This window comes from Rattus norvegicus, chromosome 17 (assembly GCF_036323735.1).
Source record: "Rattus norvegicus strain BN/NHsdMcwi chromosome 17, GRCr8, whole genome shotgun sequence".
Taxonomy (NCBI): Eukaryota; Metazoa; Chordata; class Mammalia; order Rodentia; family Muridae; genus Rattus; species Rattus norvegicus.
Window position 1 is genome coordinate 7,976,700 of NC_086035.1, and position 20,685 is coordinate 7,997,384.

General features: G+C 51.9%; 1 protein-coding gene across 2 annotated transcripts in view; it reads right to left on the reverse strand.

The window, feature by feature from the left end:
* Tgfbi (transforming growth factor, beta induced) overlaps nucleotides 1-13,535 on the reverse strand; it is a 29,350-nt gene extending 15,815 nt beyond the window's left edge. Inside the window, exons 1-2 of one of the 2 annotated variants that reach the window (XM_039095289.2) lie at nucleotides 13,255-13,535; nucleotides 8,769-8,867 (exon numbers count right to left, since the gene is read on the reverse strand). In XM_039095289.2, coding sequence (XP_038951217.1) covers nucleotides 8,769-8,867; nucleotides 13,255-13,388 — 233 coding nt within the window. In that variant the 5' untranslated portion in view covers nucleotides 13,389-13,535. 2 annotated transcript variants of the gene reach the window in all.
* Nucleotides 13,536-20,685: the final 7,150 nt, after the last annotated feature.

Here is a 20,685-nt window from a genome sequence, read left to right on the forward strand (position 1 = left end):
CATTTGCTGAGAAAACTAAAGATTGTCTGCTCTCCTTCCTCCAAGGAGCCCCTCATGGGGCGCTGCGTGGACATCAAAAAACAAGTTTCAGTTGACTTTGAGGCACCCCAGAAGCCTCAAAGTCAGGAGTCTCAAACAACTTTGCAGCAAAAGGAGCCTGGAGCCTGTGCTGAAGGCTGCCCACAGGTGCTCACAATCCTCCACTGCCTCCCTTCCCTCCCCCTCCCCACTTCCCTCCCCCTCCCCCTTCCTCTCCCACTCCCCCTCCCACAAGGCCTAGAGCCAAATGCAAACAACCCAGTCTCCCCTCCTCTCTCTCTCTCTCTCTCTCTCTCTCTCTCTCTCTCTCTCTCTCTCTCCCTTTCCCTCTCCCTCTCCCTCTCCCTCTCCCTCTCCCTCTCCCTCTCCCTCTCCCTCTCCCTCTCCCTCTCCCTCTCCCTCCCTCCCTCCCATACAAGAGATTTGCAGTCTTGTTCTTGTGGGGATGACATCATCAGAACAGAGGCAGGCAGCCGGGAAGAAAGGTGGCTCTGGGGTAGGGGTGTGAGCCGAAGAGGCTGCTGGCTGTACAGGAAGGGGGTCTGGGTCTTGTGAACGCATTTGGAATCGGTTCAGGAAAAACTTAGTTAAGCAAAGATGAAGCCTGGTTGGTCTGTTACCCAGGGGATGCCTCAGGTTCTCAGACCACCAGGGAGGTACAGGTGTCACATGTCTAGACAAGCCCGCCCCCCACCCCCACCGCCCAAGATGGAGGAATAACAAGCTACATTCTTCAGTGCTCAGCCTTCTCCACCTTCTGCCTTCCTCGTCTGCAGTGTGCCTCCCATCTGCTCCTCCTCCTCTCGAATCTCAGTACTTAAAGGACAGGGAATGACTGTGACCAGGGCTGACACTGACCAACCCACAATGCTGTAAGGTGACTCTCTTACTGTGTTATCTCTCCTGCGGAGGAACTTGCCCAGGCAGAGTGGTTAGGAGGTGCCGTCCATCTGAGGAGGCTCGCCTTGGAATCCCTTGGTGTCTACAGGGGTACCCCGGGGAACCCACTTCTCTCTATGTCTGTTTTCTGGCCCACAGAGTAAAACATTATTAAACCAGCTGGTTTAGCCTCAATGTAATCATTCCAGTCAGCTGAGGAGAGATCGAAGGGCAAAGAAACATACTCAAAGGAAAGAGAGAGTGCCAACTGCCATCCTAGTCAAGGCTATGGAGCACCCCCAAAGCCTGAATCTTATAGCACCTGGACCAACCTCCACCACCGCCCCATACACAGACACAGACACAGACACACACACACACAAACACATACACACACAGAGAGAGACACATAAACACACAAACACACACACAGAGAGATACATAAACACACAAACACACACACACACAGAGATACATAAACATACAAACATACACACAGAGACACAGAAACACACACAAACACATACACACACACAGAGACACATAAACACACAAACATACATACACACAGAGATACATAAACACACAAACACACACACAGAGAGATACATAAACACACAAACACACACACAGATACATAAACATACAAAAAAACACACAGAGACACAGAAACACAGAAACACACACACACACACACACACACACACACACACACACACACACACACACCACACAGGATTCCAGGTTTTCTCTGATAAATACTGAACCTGTTTGGCAAGAGGCACATGCTGTCAAACCTGAGGACCTGAGTTCAATCCCCACGCTCATGTGGAAGAGAGAACAGGTGCCCATGGCTGTCCTCTGATCCCTGCATGAGTGCTTGCACACGCACACATGCAAATGCAGGTGTGCATGCATGGACTCCCATGCGCACATGCACACACACTAAATAAGTAAATAAATATGTAAATAGATGTAAAAACAGTAGCAGGGTTCTACGACTGGAGTTGGGGAGGCGGTGGAGTTAGGTGAAACCTTCGCACCAACTCTGTCCTTTTCCCAGAGTGCCGGAGTGGAGTCCCATGGAGTTAGAGGAGCATTTGGGCAGGAAAACTGTCCTGTCCACCACGTTTTTTTCTGGGCCCCTTGGTGCGCATGGCTGCTTCCTCGTTCCATGGTTTGGGGTTCCCAGCTACACTCCCCAGAGACTTTGCTCCCCCAAAATATTAGTTTCTGAGTTCCATCCCCCAAAACTAAAGGGCAATGGCGCAGCTTAGGTGGCCCCACCAGGATTTCAATGAAGATGAAGAAAACCTCCCCAGTGTGTGTGTATGTGTGCATACGTGTCCACACGTGTACATATGTGTAGGAGGACAGAGCCGGGCATGTGGAGAACTGGAGGCTGAGAAAGGGACAGATCCCATCAGAAGAGGCTCAGGACAGGGCAACTTAGCAGCAGCGTATAGGGGCAATGGGGATGAGGACTTTTTAAGATGCGGGTCTTCACGGTGGGCTCTCCTACCCTCCCTAGGCAATGCTGCATTCTACATAGGTTCTTCCTGGAGGACATACGGGCTTCGTAAGCACAGAACGTAAGTCTGGTGCCACCTCTTTAGGACCCAGCAGAGAAGGACGGAATCTATAGGTGCCTCTCCTTGCAAGCCCGCAGTTACCGAATGCCCCTTCACAGGGAGGGCCGGGCTCCTGGTTTCTGCTTCTCATCTCATCAGCTAGATTCTGATTAAAGGCCAGCTTCGGCTTGGCCACACACGGTGCAGGATGTAAAAACCTCAGGCCGGAAAAAGCACACACACACACACACACACACTCCAAGGGAATGAATTACCAATTACCTTGTTCCCTGAAATGAGGGAAGATAATGTTAATATAAGGGTAAAGAGTGGAGTGCTGGGATGCTCTTCCCAACATCCATCGGATGATTTCAGTCAGATCGGACGGGGAGAAACCTCACTGACATCTCCCCAAGTTTGTTTTCCTCTAAGTTAATAGAAACTTAAAACATTAACACTCCCTAATGCAGTGCCCAGCTCTGGCTGCTGCTCTGGCTGAAGGCAGGAGGCTAAGGAGACTCCGGGAGGAGGTGGAGTGGGGAGCAGGTACCGAGCCTAGTCTCCTGAGGTAGGGGACTCTCATGGTGTTATAGCATGTAGATACTGGCATGCCCCAGCCTCGAGTGACTCATTTTCTTGAAGCCTTCAGTAGAAAATCAGCCATCTAACCAACTATGCCCCAGTAAAGTCCTCTGTCCCTGAAGCTGTCAGAGCCTAGAGAAGCATGGGTTTACGGTGGTTTCCATGTGGATGGGAGTGTACATGTCCCCCAGATCCCGGGCCCATTGTCTGATGAGAGTTCCAAGTACTTAGCCTCACACTGTCCTCTCTCTCTCTCTCTCTCTCTCTCTCTCTCTCTCTCTCTAAGATTTATTTATTTTATTTATACGTGTACACTGTAGCCGTCTTTAGACACACCAGAAGAGGGCATCAGATCCCATTACAGATGGTTGTGAGCCACCATGTGGTTGCTGGGAATTGAACTCAGGACCTCTGGAAGAGCAGTCGGTGCCCTTAACCACTGAGCCATCTCTGCAGCCCTCACACTGTCTTCTCAATGACTACCAGACTCGGAGTAAGCCACCAGGAGGTGATGGTGACTCTGGCCCCCAAGGGTGGCTCTGATTCCAACAGGGTTTGTTTCTAGGACCCTGTCTACAGATCTGGGCTGAAAGGAAAGACCTGGGGCAGTCCACCTAGAGCATGGCTTGCTCCCTTGGGTACCGGTGGCATTGTTGGCCCTAGCTACCAGGCTTGATTCTTCAGGGGAAAGCACAGAGTGGCCAGACCTCTCAATGGCTGGCTCTCAGTAGGATGCCCAGGCTTCGGGAGCCTCAGTATTGCCATCTGCAAATGGGTTTTAAAAAAAAATAAAACCCACACTGCTTGGTCAGAGAATGACTACAGGCACTGAATTGGCAAACAGGCAGGAAGCACTGGGTTTGGAACTTCTGAAACAGACAGAGTAACCCCCACCCCCACCCCACGGAAATGTTGAAACAGAAGTTCAGTTATATAATTTAATATAACAAACACAGCTCCATCAGTAGAGACCTCATCTACGTGAGACCACTGATCATATCCCGTCGTGATAGCTATAAACTCAGCGGTGAGGGCTGTTATTAGTTTCCGGTAGGTAGCTTGCTGCGAGAAAATTGTCGCAAACTTCGGTGGCTTAAAATATTACAAATTTATTGTGTCACAATTCTGAAAGCTTAGAGTCCAAAATCGGCCTCGTGGGCCTAATATCAAAGCCATGATCCTTTCAGAAGCTATAAGGATAATCCCCTCCCCAGCTGCCCTTCAGCTCCTCGAGGTTGTTGTATTCCTGAGCCTATAGCGACTTCACGATCGCTTTGGATTTGAACAGCACACCCCCTTTCTCTCCGACTCTAACTCTACCGGGCATGCCCGTCGACAGGGACCCTTAGAATCCCATCAGACTCACGTCAGGCTGACACCCTGGTCACTTCCGTGATGTGAGGGAATGTATTTACAGGTTTCAGACTAGGGTGTGGGGACCTTTGGGGGATCGTTACCCCCATACAGTACACGGCCCCCGTGAATGTTCTCAACAGAACACAGTTCCACACCAGCTGAGCGGGCTCCTGGTTTACAGAAAGTCTAGAGCTGGAAGGTTTAGTAGGCGCTGCCCCAAGTCCGCTGTCTGTCTGCTCAGTCTCCATTATCTTACAGCTGGTTATGGAGGGGGACGGGTAATGTGCTCAGGTGTGGTCTGGGGGACAGTGCAGACGGCTCTGACAAACCCTCTTCTGGGACCAAGGATGCATGGGAAGGAGGAAAAGGGTGGCTTCTGTCTTTGTGCCACAATGACATCGACAAGAAGTAGACCTCCAAGTTGATGGGACAGTACCAGTCCCAGCATTTCTTCTAGGCTCCGCCCCACAGTTACCTGGCAATAGTGGGGTGTGCCTGAATCACTGTAAAAGGGGCTGCCTGCCCCTCCTTTTTCTCTCTTGCTCTCCCACTCTCTTACCCTCTTCCCTCTCTGTCCCTTCTCTCCCCATTCCTCTCCCTCTTCTCTCCACATGTTCACAGCCAGCCTCTCCTCTCTCTCTCTCTCTCTCTCTCTCTCTCTCTCTCTCTCTCTCTCTCTCTCTCTCCTCCCTATGCCCTGAACCTGAATAAACTCTATTCTATACTATACCATCGTCATCATGTGGCTGGTACCTCAAGGGGAAGGGTTGCCTCAGCATGAGCCCACAGAGACACCCCCTTCCCCGGCACCTTACCTCACTCTCTCTACCAAACATATCCCTTCCTCTTTTTTCTTTCTTTTTGTATAAAACACAACAGCACCCAGGAACTCCTGCTATGGAGCTGAAGGGCAAAGCAATGCCAGCTGCTGGAGAAACAGGAGTGTCCTGCCAATTCATCTTGGCTCAAGAAAATGGCTTCTCACCTGTGGTTGCCAGGGGAACCACGTAAAGATGCTGGGATGGACCGCTCTCACACCCAGGTGCTAGCTTCCACACTGGCCCTTCTGTACCACCTTCAGGGTGCCGCAGCTCCAGCCACAGCTGTGACATCTCAGTAGTGTCAGCTTCAACATGTATGCCGAACAGACCTTCACCCCTCCTCCCGCTCCAATCCTGAGCCTCCCATACGAGGCCTGCAGAGAAGCAGCCTGAGTCTCCCTTAAGCTACACATAAACCTTTATAACTCCCTGCCAAACCTGGGCCTGAAACCACAGAGTGGGCTGCTGTCTGTCATCCACAACTCTCTGACTTCTTAGCTATCGTGTTGCCAGGGTGTTCTATAGCTCTAAAGTGAATTTCTAAGGGATAGAATTCACTCAACCCACCCAACAGGGCTCCTCTACCAACCATGTCCTTGCAAGCCACCAAACAGCTACTGTTGGAAGACCCAGTAGCCTCACTGCCAAGGACAACGCTGAGCATGGCAGGGCTACTCTACCCTCCGGAAGACACCATCCACACAGACACACTAGGCCTGCTGCCATCTCTCTGGTGACCTCACGTGACATGATCTTTACCTCCACACTTGGTGTTCATCAAAACTTCCTTCTGGTCTCAGGCCCTTTGAAGACCCACTTACTCTCATCCCAACACACGCTTCCAACACAGCTCCCCTGACAGCTTCCCGAGAAAATGCCAGTGATCATGCTGTCTCGTCAAGACATCCCTCTGCTCCAGCCACCACACTTCTAGCCCCATGCTTCATCCAGCGAGGCCCCTCAGGGACCCAGTCAGGAGGACATTAATTCCAGCCAGTGGGGACCCCCCTACTAGCACTTAATTGTTTTCTGAAGTCAGCTCCCTTCCAGACCTCCCTCCTATGCACACCGCTGTCCTGTGACACTTAGTCCTAGAGGAAGGACCACAGAGATGAACTCTATCTCTTTCTTCTCCTCTCTTTGTCCCTGGGTCTCTTCCAAGTCAGCTCCACCTTCCCGAGGCCAAGGCCTCACAGGATGTTCCATCAGGGATCATAAAGTTTTTTTTATCGATTCATGTTTTCTTCTGCTCACTTCCTCTTTCTTTTTCTTTTTTTTTTTTTTTTTTGAGGCTTCCCAAAGCAGCCGCTCCATCCAGGAGTTGAATGTGAGTATCTCTTCCTCTTAGCCTTGTGAGCTCAAAGTCTTGGATGGCCTTATCCTTGACTGACCCCGCTACAAACATCCTTCTCCCACCCACGTCCTCATACATTTTCCTCTTCCTGGAGCTGGTGCCCCCCTCCCCATACACACATACTCAGTGGGGTGAGAGGGCTGTCCCACTACCCTACTGTGTTCGCAGAACCAAACTCAGGTGAGAGGAGAGGACTTAATCAGCTACTATCTGTCAGTACACGCCCCTGTGGCTTGTGCCTCCTCGAGGCACGCGGAGAAAAGAGGCAGGTAGGAGGAGCCGATCAGCCAAGACAGCTCACTGTCAACACATGGGAGCTCTCAAGAGATACCATCAAGTCACCATAGGTTTCCTCAGTCAAATGCTATGACATAGGCCCATCTGAAGCAGAATGGCCAGTGCCACCTCATGGTTAGCTTCCTGACAGGAGCTCTGACACGAAGCTCTGCTTCTTGGCCCCAGTAGCTTGGCCATCTTCCAAGAAACAATGACATGGGGCCTGGCCTGACTTTGTGTTTAATTTAAGCAGCCCGTGTTTGAGTAGATTATACATTTGTGCGACTATATCCACCATTTCTGAGAGCTATTGGTTTTTAAAAGTTGGGTGTCCGGCGAGGATGTTTCCGTATAGAATTCGAAACATCTCTTTTTGCCCTAAACAGCAAAAAATTTCTGCTGAGCATTCCGTTCACTGAACCTGGGAGGCATCCCAGCTCACACTACTGTCAGAGGCTGTCCACCGTCCGGTGGGAGTCGCTGCCATGACTGTGAAGAGACTCCCAGAGAGCTGCCGGTCTCGCTCCTGTTCTGCTCTTTGAGACCAGGATGAAAAACTGCCTAACCATCCCAGCCTCACACTGTGTGTTCATTTCCATAGGTGTGCGGGGAGGGGCGGGGGGGGGGATGCAGCGTTTCCTCCTCTCCGTGGGAGATGACGGTTGCTTGAAAGGGTGAGGAACACAATTTAGAAAATCTCTCACACTGGGGTAAGTTCAGGGAAATCATCCCATTTTGCAGAAAAGAGGAAGGCCAGGTCCCTCCACAAATGGCTCCGGGGATTTTGCCATAGCACAATTTCTTTTCTGTAGCCCGAGATCTGTTGACTGTCAGTGCTAAAGCCATTAGGTTTCCCAGAGTTCTGTTAGAGCATGCATTCAACTGCTTCCACCAGGGAGCCAGGCATTGAGAGCGGAGGCCACCTCCCTCCACAAAGAGAGGCACTCACAAGGCCTACTGTGACCACCGGGCTCTGTGGGTGTGCCCTTCCTTCTGTAAGTGTTGTCTACGTTTGCTATTCTGGGGTTGTAGTTACGATGCGCAGGCACCGTAGTCCCCTTAGGAATAGTTCTCAATGCACCCCTCGTGCACACAAGGCAACTGAGGAGACATCTCCAAGTAAGTGGCAGAGCCAAGGTCTGAGTTGGAGCCTGAGCTCATGTCTCACTTTGCTATGCTGCTTCCTGGTGTGCAAATTCCTAAGCACCCAGGCTTTCTGAAGTGTTTACTTTGGTGCTTGCTGACACAAGGGTAACCTTGGGGATAGGTTCACCAACAGCTTTTTACCCCTGGGGGGGGGGCGGTAAACTGTTCACATAGCTCCTCTGAACAGTTGTATCATTTAGTGAGAGAAACACACACACACACACACACACACACACACACACACACCATTCACACGTGCACACTCAACCCAGCACGCTTCTTGCAACCCTAACTGCCCTAATCAACACTGCCAAGTCTTGTCAGCAGCGCTAAAAATCTAAAAGTCAAACAGCTTCGCAAAGTGCCACACCCCACACGCATTCCATGACATGTCTGTCCATGCGTCTTCTCACCTCCTCAGTCATCTGGCCTTCTCTGGAGCTGGCCAGCCCAGGGTACCTGCCACACACACACACACACACACACACACACACACACACATGCACGCACGCACGCACAGTGTGTGACCTCCTTGACAGCTTTTTTTTACTCAATATGGCCTCCTTGGCAGCTGGCTCTTGGCGCTCTCTCTCTCTCTCCCTCTCCTCTCCCTCTCTCTCTCTCTCTCTCTCTCTCTCTCTCTCTCTCTCTCTCACACACACACACACACACACACACACACACACACATACAGAGTGTGCCTTCCTTGGTGGATGGAGGTCTTTGATGGCAACAGGTACTCACGTCGACTTGCCGCAGATCTTCCTCTGGTACCACTGCTTGCAGTTGGTGAAGTATTTCTTGTTAGTGCCAATGACCTTCTGCACAGCACATACATTGGGGCTGGAAACCAAAGCAACAGTATTACTGAGGTAGCCAGCAGTTAGCCCACACTGAGGTCTAGAGAGAGGAAAGACAGCCATTTTGGTGGTTTGGGGCAAACCTTGGTGGGGTCTTTGTACAACCTCCCCATAAAAATCTTCTCCTGAAATAAATTCCTCAAGTCCATCTCACAGGCTTCTCTGGCATGGACAAGTACTAAGTGTAAGTGGAAAAAAAACCTTAAAAGTTTAGGGACAGGTTACAGGCTACAAACACGGGTAAACTCTAAGCCATGTTGCTGAGACCTGCCAAGCCTCCTCTATCTGAACCTGCCCTGAGCAGACTTGGCATCCCAGTATGTGTCAGAGGTCCTGTTGTCAAGAGGGGAGGGCTGCCAGCGCTTCTCAGCCAGTTCCACAAGCATGTTCTGCGTGTCTAGACCAGCTGCCTGGCTCCCGGGACGACGCAATGGGAGTATCCACTCTGCAAACCAGGGTGCACAGCCAGCTGCTGTCAGGACTGACAGGGAGTACCTTCCTACTTAACTCCCCATGGCCCATCCCTCAGAGCTGCTCCCCACTTCCCCCAGGTACAGACCTTACTTTGTGCTGGGTACCAAAAAGGTCCTATGTTCCCTCTCTCCAGCTGCCCTCCAGAACCATAAAGATAAGTGTTCTTGGTCTGGATAGAGTCGGGCAGAAATAGGCACCTTAGAAATGGCTGAGAGCCATTGAGTTTAAAAATATCCCCAATTACTCTGGGAAAGCAGAAGCAAACACCCTGCCTTGGTTTCTGCTGAGAAGGCTTTTCTGGACGCTGTTTGGATGCATTTTCTTCTACGGAACAACCAGAATGGTGATGGTGATGGTGGGGACTTCTTCACATCTGCCATGCCTCGTGTTGACAAAGATGAGGCTCTTCCCGAGCAGACAGCAATAGGCTTTGGACTGAAGGGTGAGTCGGAAAAGTAAAGGAAACAGACTCAGAGTGTTCGTGAGATGTCCGTGTTCGCACAACTTCGGATGCATTCAAATTCGGGCCATCTCTTCAGTGGCCGTTTCCCAACACTTTAAAGAGGCGACGCAGAGGCAGGAGGATTGCCCTGAGTTCAAGGCTTACCTGGGCTACACAGTGAGTTTGAGGCCAATTTGGACTCGGTTTCAACTAGCTCGCTCGCTCGCTTGCTGTGGTCCATAGAGCCCTGTAATGAGCGTGGCGTTTGGGAAGATCTGTGGCTACCACCTCATCCTGTCCACAGCTGAGTGACTGATCAGGCGGTTGTTCCTTCTGACCCTTTATTTCTCCCCCGTTTCCTTTCCATGTAGCATGCGCCTGCTCTCTGCTGTTGTTTAATAGACATCAGTGTGCAGACCAGGTATGATATTAGGAAAGCCATCTTGACAGAAGACAAGTGAAGGCTGGATCAGCTGGCCTTAGCTGGGTCTCACCAGGCCCTTAGAGGCTCTGCAGCCAGAGGATCCTCATGTTTCTCTCAAGGTCCTTGAATAACCTCTGGAGAGCTCCCATAGGCTGCACTCCAGCCCCCAGTCGTACTCACTGCTGTACGACTCCAGAAGTCCTCCTGTCCAACTGAGCAGGAAATAATTACTGTGGATGAATTCCCCGCAGCTCGCCATGGGCGGCCGGCGGCTCTTCAGTGAATCTCTGTGGATTTGGCTCCAGCATTCCTCGCCTGTGTATAGTTTCCACTGCTCCTGCCCCTGTGACAGGAGCAGAAGCTGGGGGTGGAGATAAGCTGTGTCCACAGGAAATCTATGCTAAAATGTGTTAAAAAAAAAAAAACAAAACAAAACAAAAAAAAAAACAAAAAAAACCGAGCAGGGCTTTTGCCCCGAGACCCAGCAACTCTGCTGTTCTATTTGCGTGTGAAAACCAAGTACTTTTGAAAGCTCCATCCAGTTTCTCTCGATGTTGTGCAAAAGTGTGGCCCACTTTCTCTCATTTTGCGTTGCCCACCCCCCATTGTTACACAGACACAGCTGGGAGACAAAGGACCACCCGGCAACCCCCACCCACTACCAGCTTTCTACGTTTGCATCCAAAGCGTCAATTTCTCCCTCCCTAAAATAGGAACTTTGCAGTGTTTGGGGGCAGGGGCATGAGGAGGTAAAGGGAGCAGGGTGATGAACACCCTGTGCACGGGGACTAGGTACGCACAGTGTCATTTCCCTCCCTCACAGGACACCCTGCAGTTCCCCCAAACTTCTCCTTTCTCCAGCTCTCGCTTTGAATAAAGGGCTGGAACTGGAACAAGGTTATCCATCTGCACAAGGTGCCACACCCATGTGTGCAAGGCCAGGCGGTCCCGTGGTTTTTCAGGGACCGTTAGGTCGGAGTAAATGCAACTCTGCAACAATTTGCCACAGCTCGTGTGCCCGGGGAATCCAGATCTCCCTTGGTGAAGGAGGGTCTTTCTTATATTTACTGTGAGATGGGGGTCTCCTTAAATTGCCTGCCTCTTGGCCCAGCTTCAGAAGCAGTTGGGATGAAAGGCACGCATCCCCCTGCTCAGCACCTCATCTCTTGATCCATCAGCCCACCGAGGTTACTTATCCAAGTTTTCCAACTCGGGGCACAAAGCACAGGGAATACCTCAGAGAAGTAAATCAGAATCATTTGCTCGTTTTGTGTTTGGTTGGAAGCACATGCCACAGTGAGCTCCACACAACTTCTGGGAGGCTGGTTCACTTATTCCATGTGGGTCATCAGGGTTGGCAACCAGGGCCTTGGCTGAGCCACCTCACTGGTCCACATCTGAAGTTTCTTAAAGCTCCAGTCTTCCTAACAATCAGTGTCCTGGACTCTGGAGGGCAGGCAGTTGGCCTCCAGGATAGATCTTACCTATCTTTAGAGACCTCACTGTGGCTGTGGCATTGCAGCTCTGAGTTACGATGCTGCAGGGTGACCTGTGGCGACCTTGGTCATTAAGAGGAAGGAGGCACAGAACTGAACGCAAGAAAGGCAGCGGGGACTAAAGGTGAACAGGGCAGGGATGAGAGATGCTCCAGTTGTCAAGGTTCTGCTTTGAGGTTTCGAATCTGCATTTTCCCCATCTGCCCTCTCAACCCTTCATGCTCACAGCCTAAGTTAAAAAATGACCCCAGGACCTTTCCACTGGCTGCCTCCTTCCAGGAGGGCGTGAGGTTGAGGAATGGCCTGGGTTGGCTCTGTTCTGCCTGTGGCCAGTCCTGCAACCGGCGGCTTGTTTTTCCCCAAGCACTGAGCATCTGGGAGGCTACAAGACACCTGAATGCCACATGCAGAAGAAAGGTAACTGTGCCCTAGAATTAGCATCCTTTACCCAAGTTCAGAGCATACCCACTTGCTGGGGGCTGCAGCTTGGTCAAGGTCTACAGAGACAACCGTCACTAGCCACGTGGTTTGTTTTCTCGTTAGATCTGAGTACAGGACTGTGTGCTCTCTTAGAGAGTTTCAGGCATAGCCTGGGGCATGAATGCCTGACCACAGGTACCTGGGCCTCCTCAGAAGCCATTCCTCCACTGCTTCCATATAGTTTCCTCTAGTTCAAATGGTGTTGGTGCACCCAGGTAGACTGGAAGTGCAGCAAAGCCAGGCTGCGTTTGAAGCAGGCATGACCTGGTTGTGTGTGAAAACACTGTGCCAGCCTCTTTCTACATCAGGGTGAAGCCTTGGCCAGATTGTGTCTCCGAAAGCCTACACATCTGCAGTGTCTCAGAGAAATACCCAAAGCACCAATGACCGATGTTTACAAAGTTGGCGTCGCTTTAAGACAGATTCCAGTCCTGACTCCAGGGTATATGGCTGGGCAGGCTGGTACCCTCTCAAAACTCGGTTTCCCAATCTGTCTAGCATGTGTGAAGGGTGGTGAAGCCTCCTGCTATACATCTGTGGCCAGAAAGCACTGTTGGGTGTTGAGTGTTTGGGAGCAGAGCAATACCAAGTGCACAGGAGCGGTGGGCACCTAGGGTCCTGCCACCAGGTATGACCAATCTCACTCCTGGAATCACTGGACAGTGACCTGCCTGGATTTCCCCCCCCCCCCGGTGGGTACCTTCTCAGGGTGATGGTGATTCTGGTTGAGAGCTGCCCATTCCACCTTCTACCTAGAGTCAAGAAAGGAGACTGAAAGTCCCCTAAGCTGGTTCATGCACTTTCGTCTGACTCTGTGGTCACTGGCCAGTCCCCCAACCCTTTTGCCACAAAGCGTTCCACTGTGTCCCCACATCTCATCAACCCACAGTCCCTCCCTCGACGCAGGTTTGGTCTCTCTATGCAATGGCTGATTTTCCTTCGGCCTTTGTCCCCTGCACCTCTGGCTAGCTATGATGTCCCCAGCTGAGCGCACTGGCAGCTCAGCGACCTGTCCTGTGCTTGCACCTCCCACTACAGAAGGGCTGGAACTTACCCGTGCTGGCGGCCCCGGAGCCGGCTGTGCTGCAGCACCAGCTGATAGGGTGACTTGGCCGGGCCCGCCAGGGTCCCGGTGAAGCCCAGAGACAGAGCCAGAGCGAGGGGCAGCAGCCGCACGAGGAGCGCCATGGAGCTGAAGCACGCGCGGACCCACGATGAAAGCAGGCGCGGGCGGCGCTGGCGAAGTGAGAGCGGCGGGGCAGCGCGCGCTGGGTTTAGTAGCCCGAGGGAGGGAGCAGCCGAGGGAGGGGAAGGGCAGCCGGCGCCTCCCAGGCCACACCACAACTAAACACCCGCACCCTCCTGCACCGCCCCGCGGCTCACACACGCCCTCCCACTTCGCACAAAGTGCGGGTCCAAAGGAAAGCGTCCTCAAGTTTCACTCTCTCTTAGGTGTTCATGTCTGGAGCCCAAAGATACCTACCTCCCTACCAGACTGCAGGAAGCCAGAGGGTCTGCGCTGGCTCCCACAAGCTTAGGCCTGTCAGACTGGCCTCTGCAGTCCAGATGCATCAGCTCTGCCGCTCACTGTAGGTGAGGAGCAAATCTTCCTGCTGACAAAAGATAGGAGAGGTGGGGCTCACACCTTGGCATTCAGGAATCCCTCGCCTGGCTTCAGTAAAGATGTGTGAGTGCCAGGTAGATGCCGCAAAGAGATAGATCAGCTAAGAGCCGTGCCCTGGATGAGTTCGAAATACGCCAACAGTCACATGGTAGGTAGGTGAGAACTCATCCTAGCATCTATTAATCACCCTCCCCTCACCTAGTACCACTAGCCCCAGAGATGAGCTCCCAGGAGTGGGAGAACATGGGCCTTGGAGCGGGGCACCTGGGACCTTAGGAGTCTGGGATGGGCACCTGGCCCAAGCTGAGTTTGGTAGTGGCCGCTTTTAGATCTGAAGGTTGAACAGGATTTAGCAAGGCAAAAGGAGGATGGGTTGAGAGGGCCCGAGCTATCCAGTTGAGCAAAGCATGCTGGGTGGAGAATGGGGCAGAAGAGAGCTCCGAGCTGAGGATCCTGGCAGTGTTAGGGAAGCCAATGAGTGGCCCCACTGGTGTCCTGAGCGGGCAGCAGAAAGGGACCACATAGGAGCCTGAGCCTCTGTAGTGGAAGAGGAGAAGGGATGGACATACGTCTAAAAGACAATAGTCTCAAGGGAGCATGCGACCTACAGATGCTGCTTCATTTTGGTTGCCCACAGACTTGGGCTGGCAAATGCCCGGGGGGCATAGGTGCAGCTCAGCACTGAATGGTGTTTCAGGAAAAACAGTAGCCAAAAGCTAAAGGTCTGTCTTGCACGGTGCCGGTGTCGGGCCACGGGACAGAGTCCTGGGTTGAATGAAAAGGGAGGAAAGAGAACCGGATGAGCTGTGAACGTTCCCACGAACTGATGTGAGATGTGAGCGAGCGGCTACCTGCCTTCCCGGCCACACGTGTGGACAGCATTCTCTGAACTGCATGAGCCAGGACAAATCCTCCTCTTGCGAACTGCTTCTTGTCAAGCATTGTCCCAGCAGTGAGAAAAGGGACGAGTATACCATGTGCTAGGTGGGGAGACAAAGAAGCATGGGGGACGGGACGCAAAAGGTGTTTGAGATCTGGACCCCGTGGTGGCTGCCGCTGCTGTTTCTCATAGGAAGGGCATGGGGACAGGTGTCCTTTGCCAGGGAAGGGCGAGTAGCTTGGGACTTGATGAGTCTGAGGTACACATGATTCATCTCAGTGGAATGTTCACAGACGGCCCAGTCCAGGACTTGAGGGAGGGATGAAAGGTGGAGATTCAGACCTGGAAGCCGTTCTTTAAGGAGGGGGACGTGGAGCAAAGAGGCATCAGGGATTTGCTGGAGGGGAGGCACAAGTAAAGGGTGGTCCCTCAAAGGATGCTGCTGATAACCTAGTGGGTAGAGACAGGAGATGCGGTGGGAGGGAGAAGGCCTTAATGGAGGAACGGAGAGAAAAGCTACACACAGAGCACATCTAAACAGCGTCTGCTCCACTAGAAAGCAAGCCACATCTCTGGACTCGATGAGTGTGCGGTCTGGGATGAAGAAAACACCCATAGGTTGTCAAGTGCAGGCCCAGTCCCGGAAAGCCTCCCCCGAGGCAAGAGAAGCGGCCCTGTTAACTGGGGGGGAAGAGTCTGGGAGGAGGCACACTTTCCACCTTCCAGTCCAGCACCCCCATCTCCCGAGAGACGGAGAGGGTCTGAGCGAGGCTAGTTAGTGATCTCACCCATCCTCACTCCCCTCTCCATAAAACTAACATTCGATGAGTCGAGTTTTTCCATGAGCTCAGTGAGGAGATCACAGTAAAGCCTCGGTTACTGTTTAGATATTTTTAAAAAATTTCCGCCACAAGCTCCACACTGCCCCGAACCATAAAAGGCAGTAACATAAACATACCCCCCCACGGTAGGAGCTGCCGCTTCAAAGACGGTGATGTTGCCGGGGAGGGGAGGCCCTCCAGCCCCTTGACCTGGAGCCACCAGGGCAGAACACAGACTTTTCATTTGAGAAGCTTTTTTCCTTCCTTTCTTTCCTTCTTTGCACGTTAGAGAATCTAAACAAGAGAAAAAATGAGGCTCGTTTGGAACAGTAATTGCTAGACCTTTACTTACTACCAGGTACTTTAGAAAAATGGCTGCTTTGTGTTTCGTGGCACAATTGAGCTCTCCCGCAGTTATTTGAAAACAACTTCAGGCTGTGCAGACAGTGGCCCTTCAGCGGCAAAAGACAAGCCAGGGCTTCCAATGAGCTGTTTGCATAGGATCCTGTGTTTGTGGACCAGGAGGCGGGCATGGGGCCAGCTCAGACAGTGCTCCTCCTACCCCCACGTTCCTGGTAATTCCTGAGCACCAAGGGAGATGGTCAAAGCTTTTTCCAGAGGACGCTCAGCCCCTCTAGCCTGCCCCGTGTGCAACCCAGAAGGGACAGGGAGGCACGCTCGGCACGAGCATTTCCATGTTAAACGAGCGTGTTTCCTTTGTCACGCAGTGCGGTGCTCCCGTTCGTGTGGGCAAGAAGCAGCGGCCTGTTTGCTACAGTTATGGGCTGACGACAGATCTGGGTGGGAGCTGACTTTCCAGAACTCTCCCACAGCCTTGCCACTCCAGGTCTGACACGCGGAGAGCAGCATCCACGCCACCGGAGAAGGCGTCAGGAACGGGGCCCTCTGCAGACCCACAGAGTCAGACTCCACATTTTGACAGGGTCCCTTAGTGATGTTCCCTAGTGGGCTTCGGGGGAGGATAAGGGATGAGTCAAATGATTGGCCCAAGAGGAATACTGGAAGATTTACCCTAGGAAATCTCTGCTTGTGTTGAGGTTAGCTCCCAATGTGGATGACCAGCAAGGTGTGACCACCAAGTGGCTTTTCCTCTGGGTCGTCTTATTGATAGTGACTTCTACACGCTGAATGGGGACAGAAGACTGGGATCCAAGTCATCTTCTGCCCCCCACCCTATCCTCACCCCTTCCAAGGCTCCTAGGGAGGCTCGGACAGACCCAGATTTGTGACAGTTGGCTCCTGAGACAAAGCCACAGCTTTGGACTTCCCAGCTCATGGAAACCACAGCTGTCACAGCCCTGAAACAGCACTAGGCTCCCAGGTTCCACCCTGAATAGCACAAGGCCCCAGGTATGCTCTGCTCAATGCCTTGCTGTTTTCCCGTCTCCAAACACTGGCTTTCTTCATGAGAGTTTGCCAAATGCTACTTGCTGGTTAGAACCCAAATTTGTTTTCCAGGGAAATTGATTTTTTTTTTCCATAAGAGAGCTTCATTGATTTGGCTCAGCTGAAATCTCCAAGAAGAACCCAGGGCATTCTTGGGGTTGCTTTAACTGCCTCACCTCAAATACTTTTGCAGAGTGATGCCCTTGGTCGGCAGTTGGCTGGCTTGTGAGACCAGGCTTAGCCACATCAGTCCACTGCTTCCTGGATGTTTATCTTTTTCTCCAAGGTGGGCAATGGCCCAGAGAGCTAGACAGCACCAGGTGGCTGTGCGCTCTGAAGTCAGGAACTCACCCAGTTCTCTGGCCCACACATCTTTTCGACAACCTTGCTGATGGCACCATTCAAGGTTGTAAACCCCGCCTAGCTTCAGAGGCAGGTAGACCTCATCTAGCAAGTTCCAGGCCTGGCTGTACTAGGCCCAGCCAGGAAGACAGGATCCAAGGCTGTGTTAAATAGAGACACCAAGTCTGAGAATCATGTCAGGAGGAATCAGAAAGTGGCACGCATGTGCACACGCGGAGTGCTGGCCTGTCCGTGGATTGCCCAAGTCGTGAAGCCCTCCGCCCTTGAGAGAATCCTATGGATCGAGTACTATTGTCCTCACGACTCCTCATACAAAGAGGTGAAGGCTGGGAGACCCAAAGAAACTCACTAGAGAGTCCCCAAAGCTGGTAAAGCAAGGTCAGTGTATGAAGAGAGCAGCCCCCACCCTCACCCCGCTGTCTCCCAAAACCACCGTGCAAGCTCAGACTGTAGGGAGTAGAGGAAGCCCCAAGAAATCCTGAGTGAACGTGTGACAGGTGCCCATTGTCAAGGACCCATAGCATCGGATCCTTGGGAAAACGAGAAGGCCCTTCTCTCCCCACGAGGCTCAAGGGGCTGGAAAGCCTTCCGTGTGGCCCCAAGTGTGAATGTTCACAGTGTGTGCAGAAAATGTCCACCACGGCCTGTCCTCTCCGAATGCTTATGGCTGAAGACTGCTCCCCTACAGAGATGGCCCCTACAGACCTTAGCTAAACCTGCCTCTAATCTCGGCTGTAGGCAGTAACCCTGCCTATGTGTTCAACTGTAGACGACAATTCCAGGGTACTGCTGTTTCTCCATCAGAGAGCCCCATCCCCCCGATCCCAACTTCCCAGTGTGCTTGTCTTTTCCTCTTGCCCTCACTGTCCCAGTCAGGTCTATTCCTGAAGAAGTTGTTCAAAGATGTATCCCTCTCCATGCAGGGTAGCAACGTAGCTTCTGAAACCCTACCTTTTTCTTTGCTTAAAGCTTCAGTTGACAGACCCTCCCATCTTCCCAAATCCTCCCTGGTGAAGAGGCAGCTTTGGCAGGGAAAGTAGTAGCCCAGTGTTCTCTTCTCCAGAGTGCAGAGGTCACTGGGCCAAAGTTCAGAGTCACCTCAAAGCCAAGGTCTTTGAATTAGTATTGCTTGCCCGTGAGGTAGACCTCACATAGCAAGTTCTAGGTGGGTAGGGCTACACAGTGAGAGACTGTGTCTCAAACAAATGACAGAGCTCACCAGGGGACTGTCTCCACTCCTGGCACACAAGAACACTTCCTATCTATGACTTGGCAAGTCTTTCTGGGATGGTGCTTCTCAGGCTCACCAGAGGGGACTCTAGTCAGCCAGCTATACTGCTGATCCCCTGGCTGTGACTCTCTGCTCTCTCCAGACAATCCTGTTGCAGGTGCTAGCTCCGAGGAAGCATTTAGAACTTCAACAAAAAATAAAAAACACAGCTGAGCGGGTTGGGGATGCAGGTTGTTGGCGGAGGGCTTGCCAAGGTCCGGGGTTCAATCCCTAGAAGTGCAGCAAGGAAGCACATACTCATTTGAGCACAAAGGGGGCCTTCGGTTTTAGGTCTGAAGTACATCCCTACCATCTACACGGATACCTAGGTAACTTACAGCTAATATTTTACTTTCTGAATACTGGGTCCTGTTGGAGGGGGTATTTCCTAGACCTCATATCAGAGATCTAGGCCCCAGGCCAAGCTTTATGGCCTCAACTTATGAGGGACTCAGTTTTTATTTGTTTGTTTGTTATTTACATATGCATGTGTGCTTGGCATAGGGTACAAGCCAGGTTAGAGGACAATATCCAAGAGTCGTTTCTCTCTTCCTATCATGTCAGTTCTACTGGGTCAGGTAGGACTCAGGCCTTCAGTCCTGGGGGACGGTGAGTGCCTTTACCCATAGAGCAATCTCCCAAGCCCTCAGGGACTCCTAAGTACAACCCCGGCAGCAGCCTGCTTGCTTCCATCCTTCCGCTCAGACTATCTAGAACCCTCCTTAACCTTCTACACGTGAAGCAATTCCTCTGTCCGACTGTGGTAAGGCAGAGCTAGCTTGCCTAGTGCAGCTCCGTCTGGAGATGGCCTCATAACCAGGAAGCTTCTATAGAGTACCAGAAAGCCATGCGAAATAAGAAGTGACGTGTGGCGGTGAGGGTGTGGCTGGGCACACTGAAAGAAAGGACTTTAAATGCTTTGCTCCAATACTGATCAAATACATGTTCCATGTATGCGAATTAGTTGAGCTAGTAGCTGTAAGAACTTGGGATACTTTGTTTCATTACTCGTTTCATGTATATGAATTAGCTGAACTTGTAGCATTGTTTGACATCTAGGACGTGGAAGTCTTGCAACAACAAAAGTTACTTTCTTTCTAATGCAGCAGCCACATTAGGGGCTGGGTCCATCCTATTATTAGTCAGCCCCTTTGGGGGGAAAAAAGATGTTCTGGCAGTTTTCAGAAGTCAGCACACTCCAGAAAGTAGGTCTTGACGGGGTCTTCCATTTGTCTGAGCTCTCTCCACAGCCAGCCTGTTAGTGGGCTGCACGCCGCTTCCAGACAGGACTGAGTCATGACTGGCGGGAGGCACTCAGCCCATAGGGAGCCAGACACACACGGTGAAATCAGCACTTAATACAAGGCTCAATGCAAAAGCAGCTCCTGAGGGAAGTACCAACCACACGCCACGCCATACAGCTGGTGTGGGCAGGGAGGGGGGAAGGGGTCCCAGACTCTTCCCAGAAGAGGTGATTCATCATCTGAATGAGAGGGAAGCTGTGTCAGCAAGGTAGCCTGCAACTCCTCGGGCAGAAACTGGAGACGACTGCTCGGCTGGCTTTCTGGTTCCTGTTAGTACTTGATAATTTGTGAGACTCGGGAGAGCAAGGAGTCGTCGCATTCGAAGACACTAATTCCAAATGGCCAAATAACACCGTCCTGATTCTTTACATCAAATCATCTTTGACCCTCCTCCCCATGGCATAGCGTGTTCCCAGCACGGTGAGGTTTGATTCATTTAGTCTTCTCTAAGGTAGATCATCTCATTCTTCTTTGGGCCACTTCTCCAAAAGCAAGAAGCCCCAAAGTAGGCCCCAAGAATTGTGGGTCTTCATGTCACCTGCAGGACCATCAACCGACGTCATGTGTTGGTGCCATTCAGGATTCTGCTGAACTTTCTGGTTGCTTGCAGTTTCAAGGAAGCAAGGAAGGGCAACAAGTGGAGGCCTTTGTGGTCTGCAAACACCAGGCCCTCGCTGTGGGACCAAATCCAATAAGTGCAAATTCTACTGAGCCCTGGGGACGTTTCGGCCAAGTCTGCCAAGTTGGGGAAGGACACGGATCTCGAGGCTGGGTTCACTAAGGCTTGGCATGGTGATTAAAGTATACAGCATGATG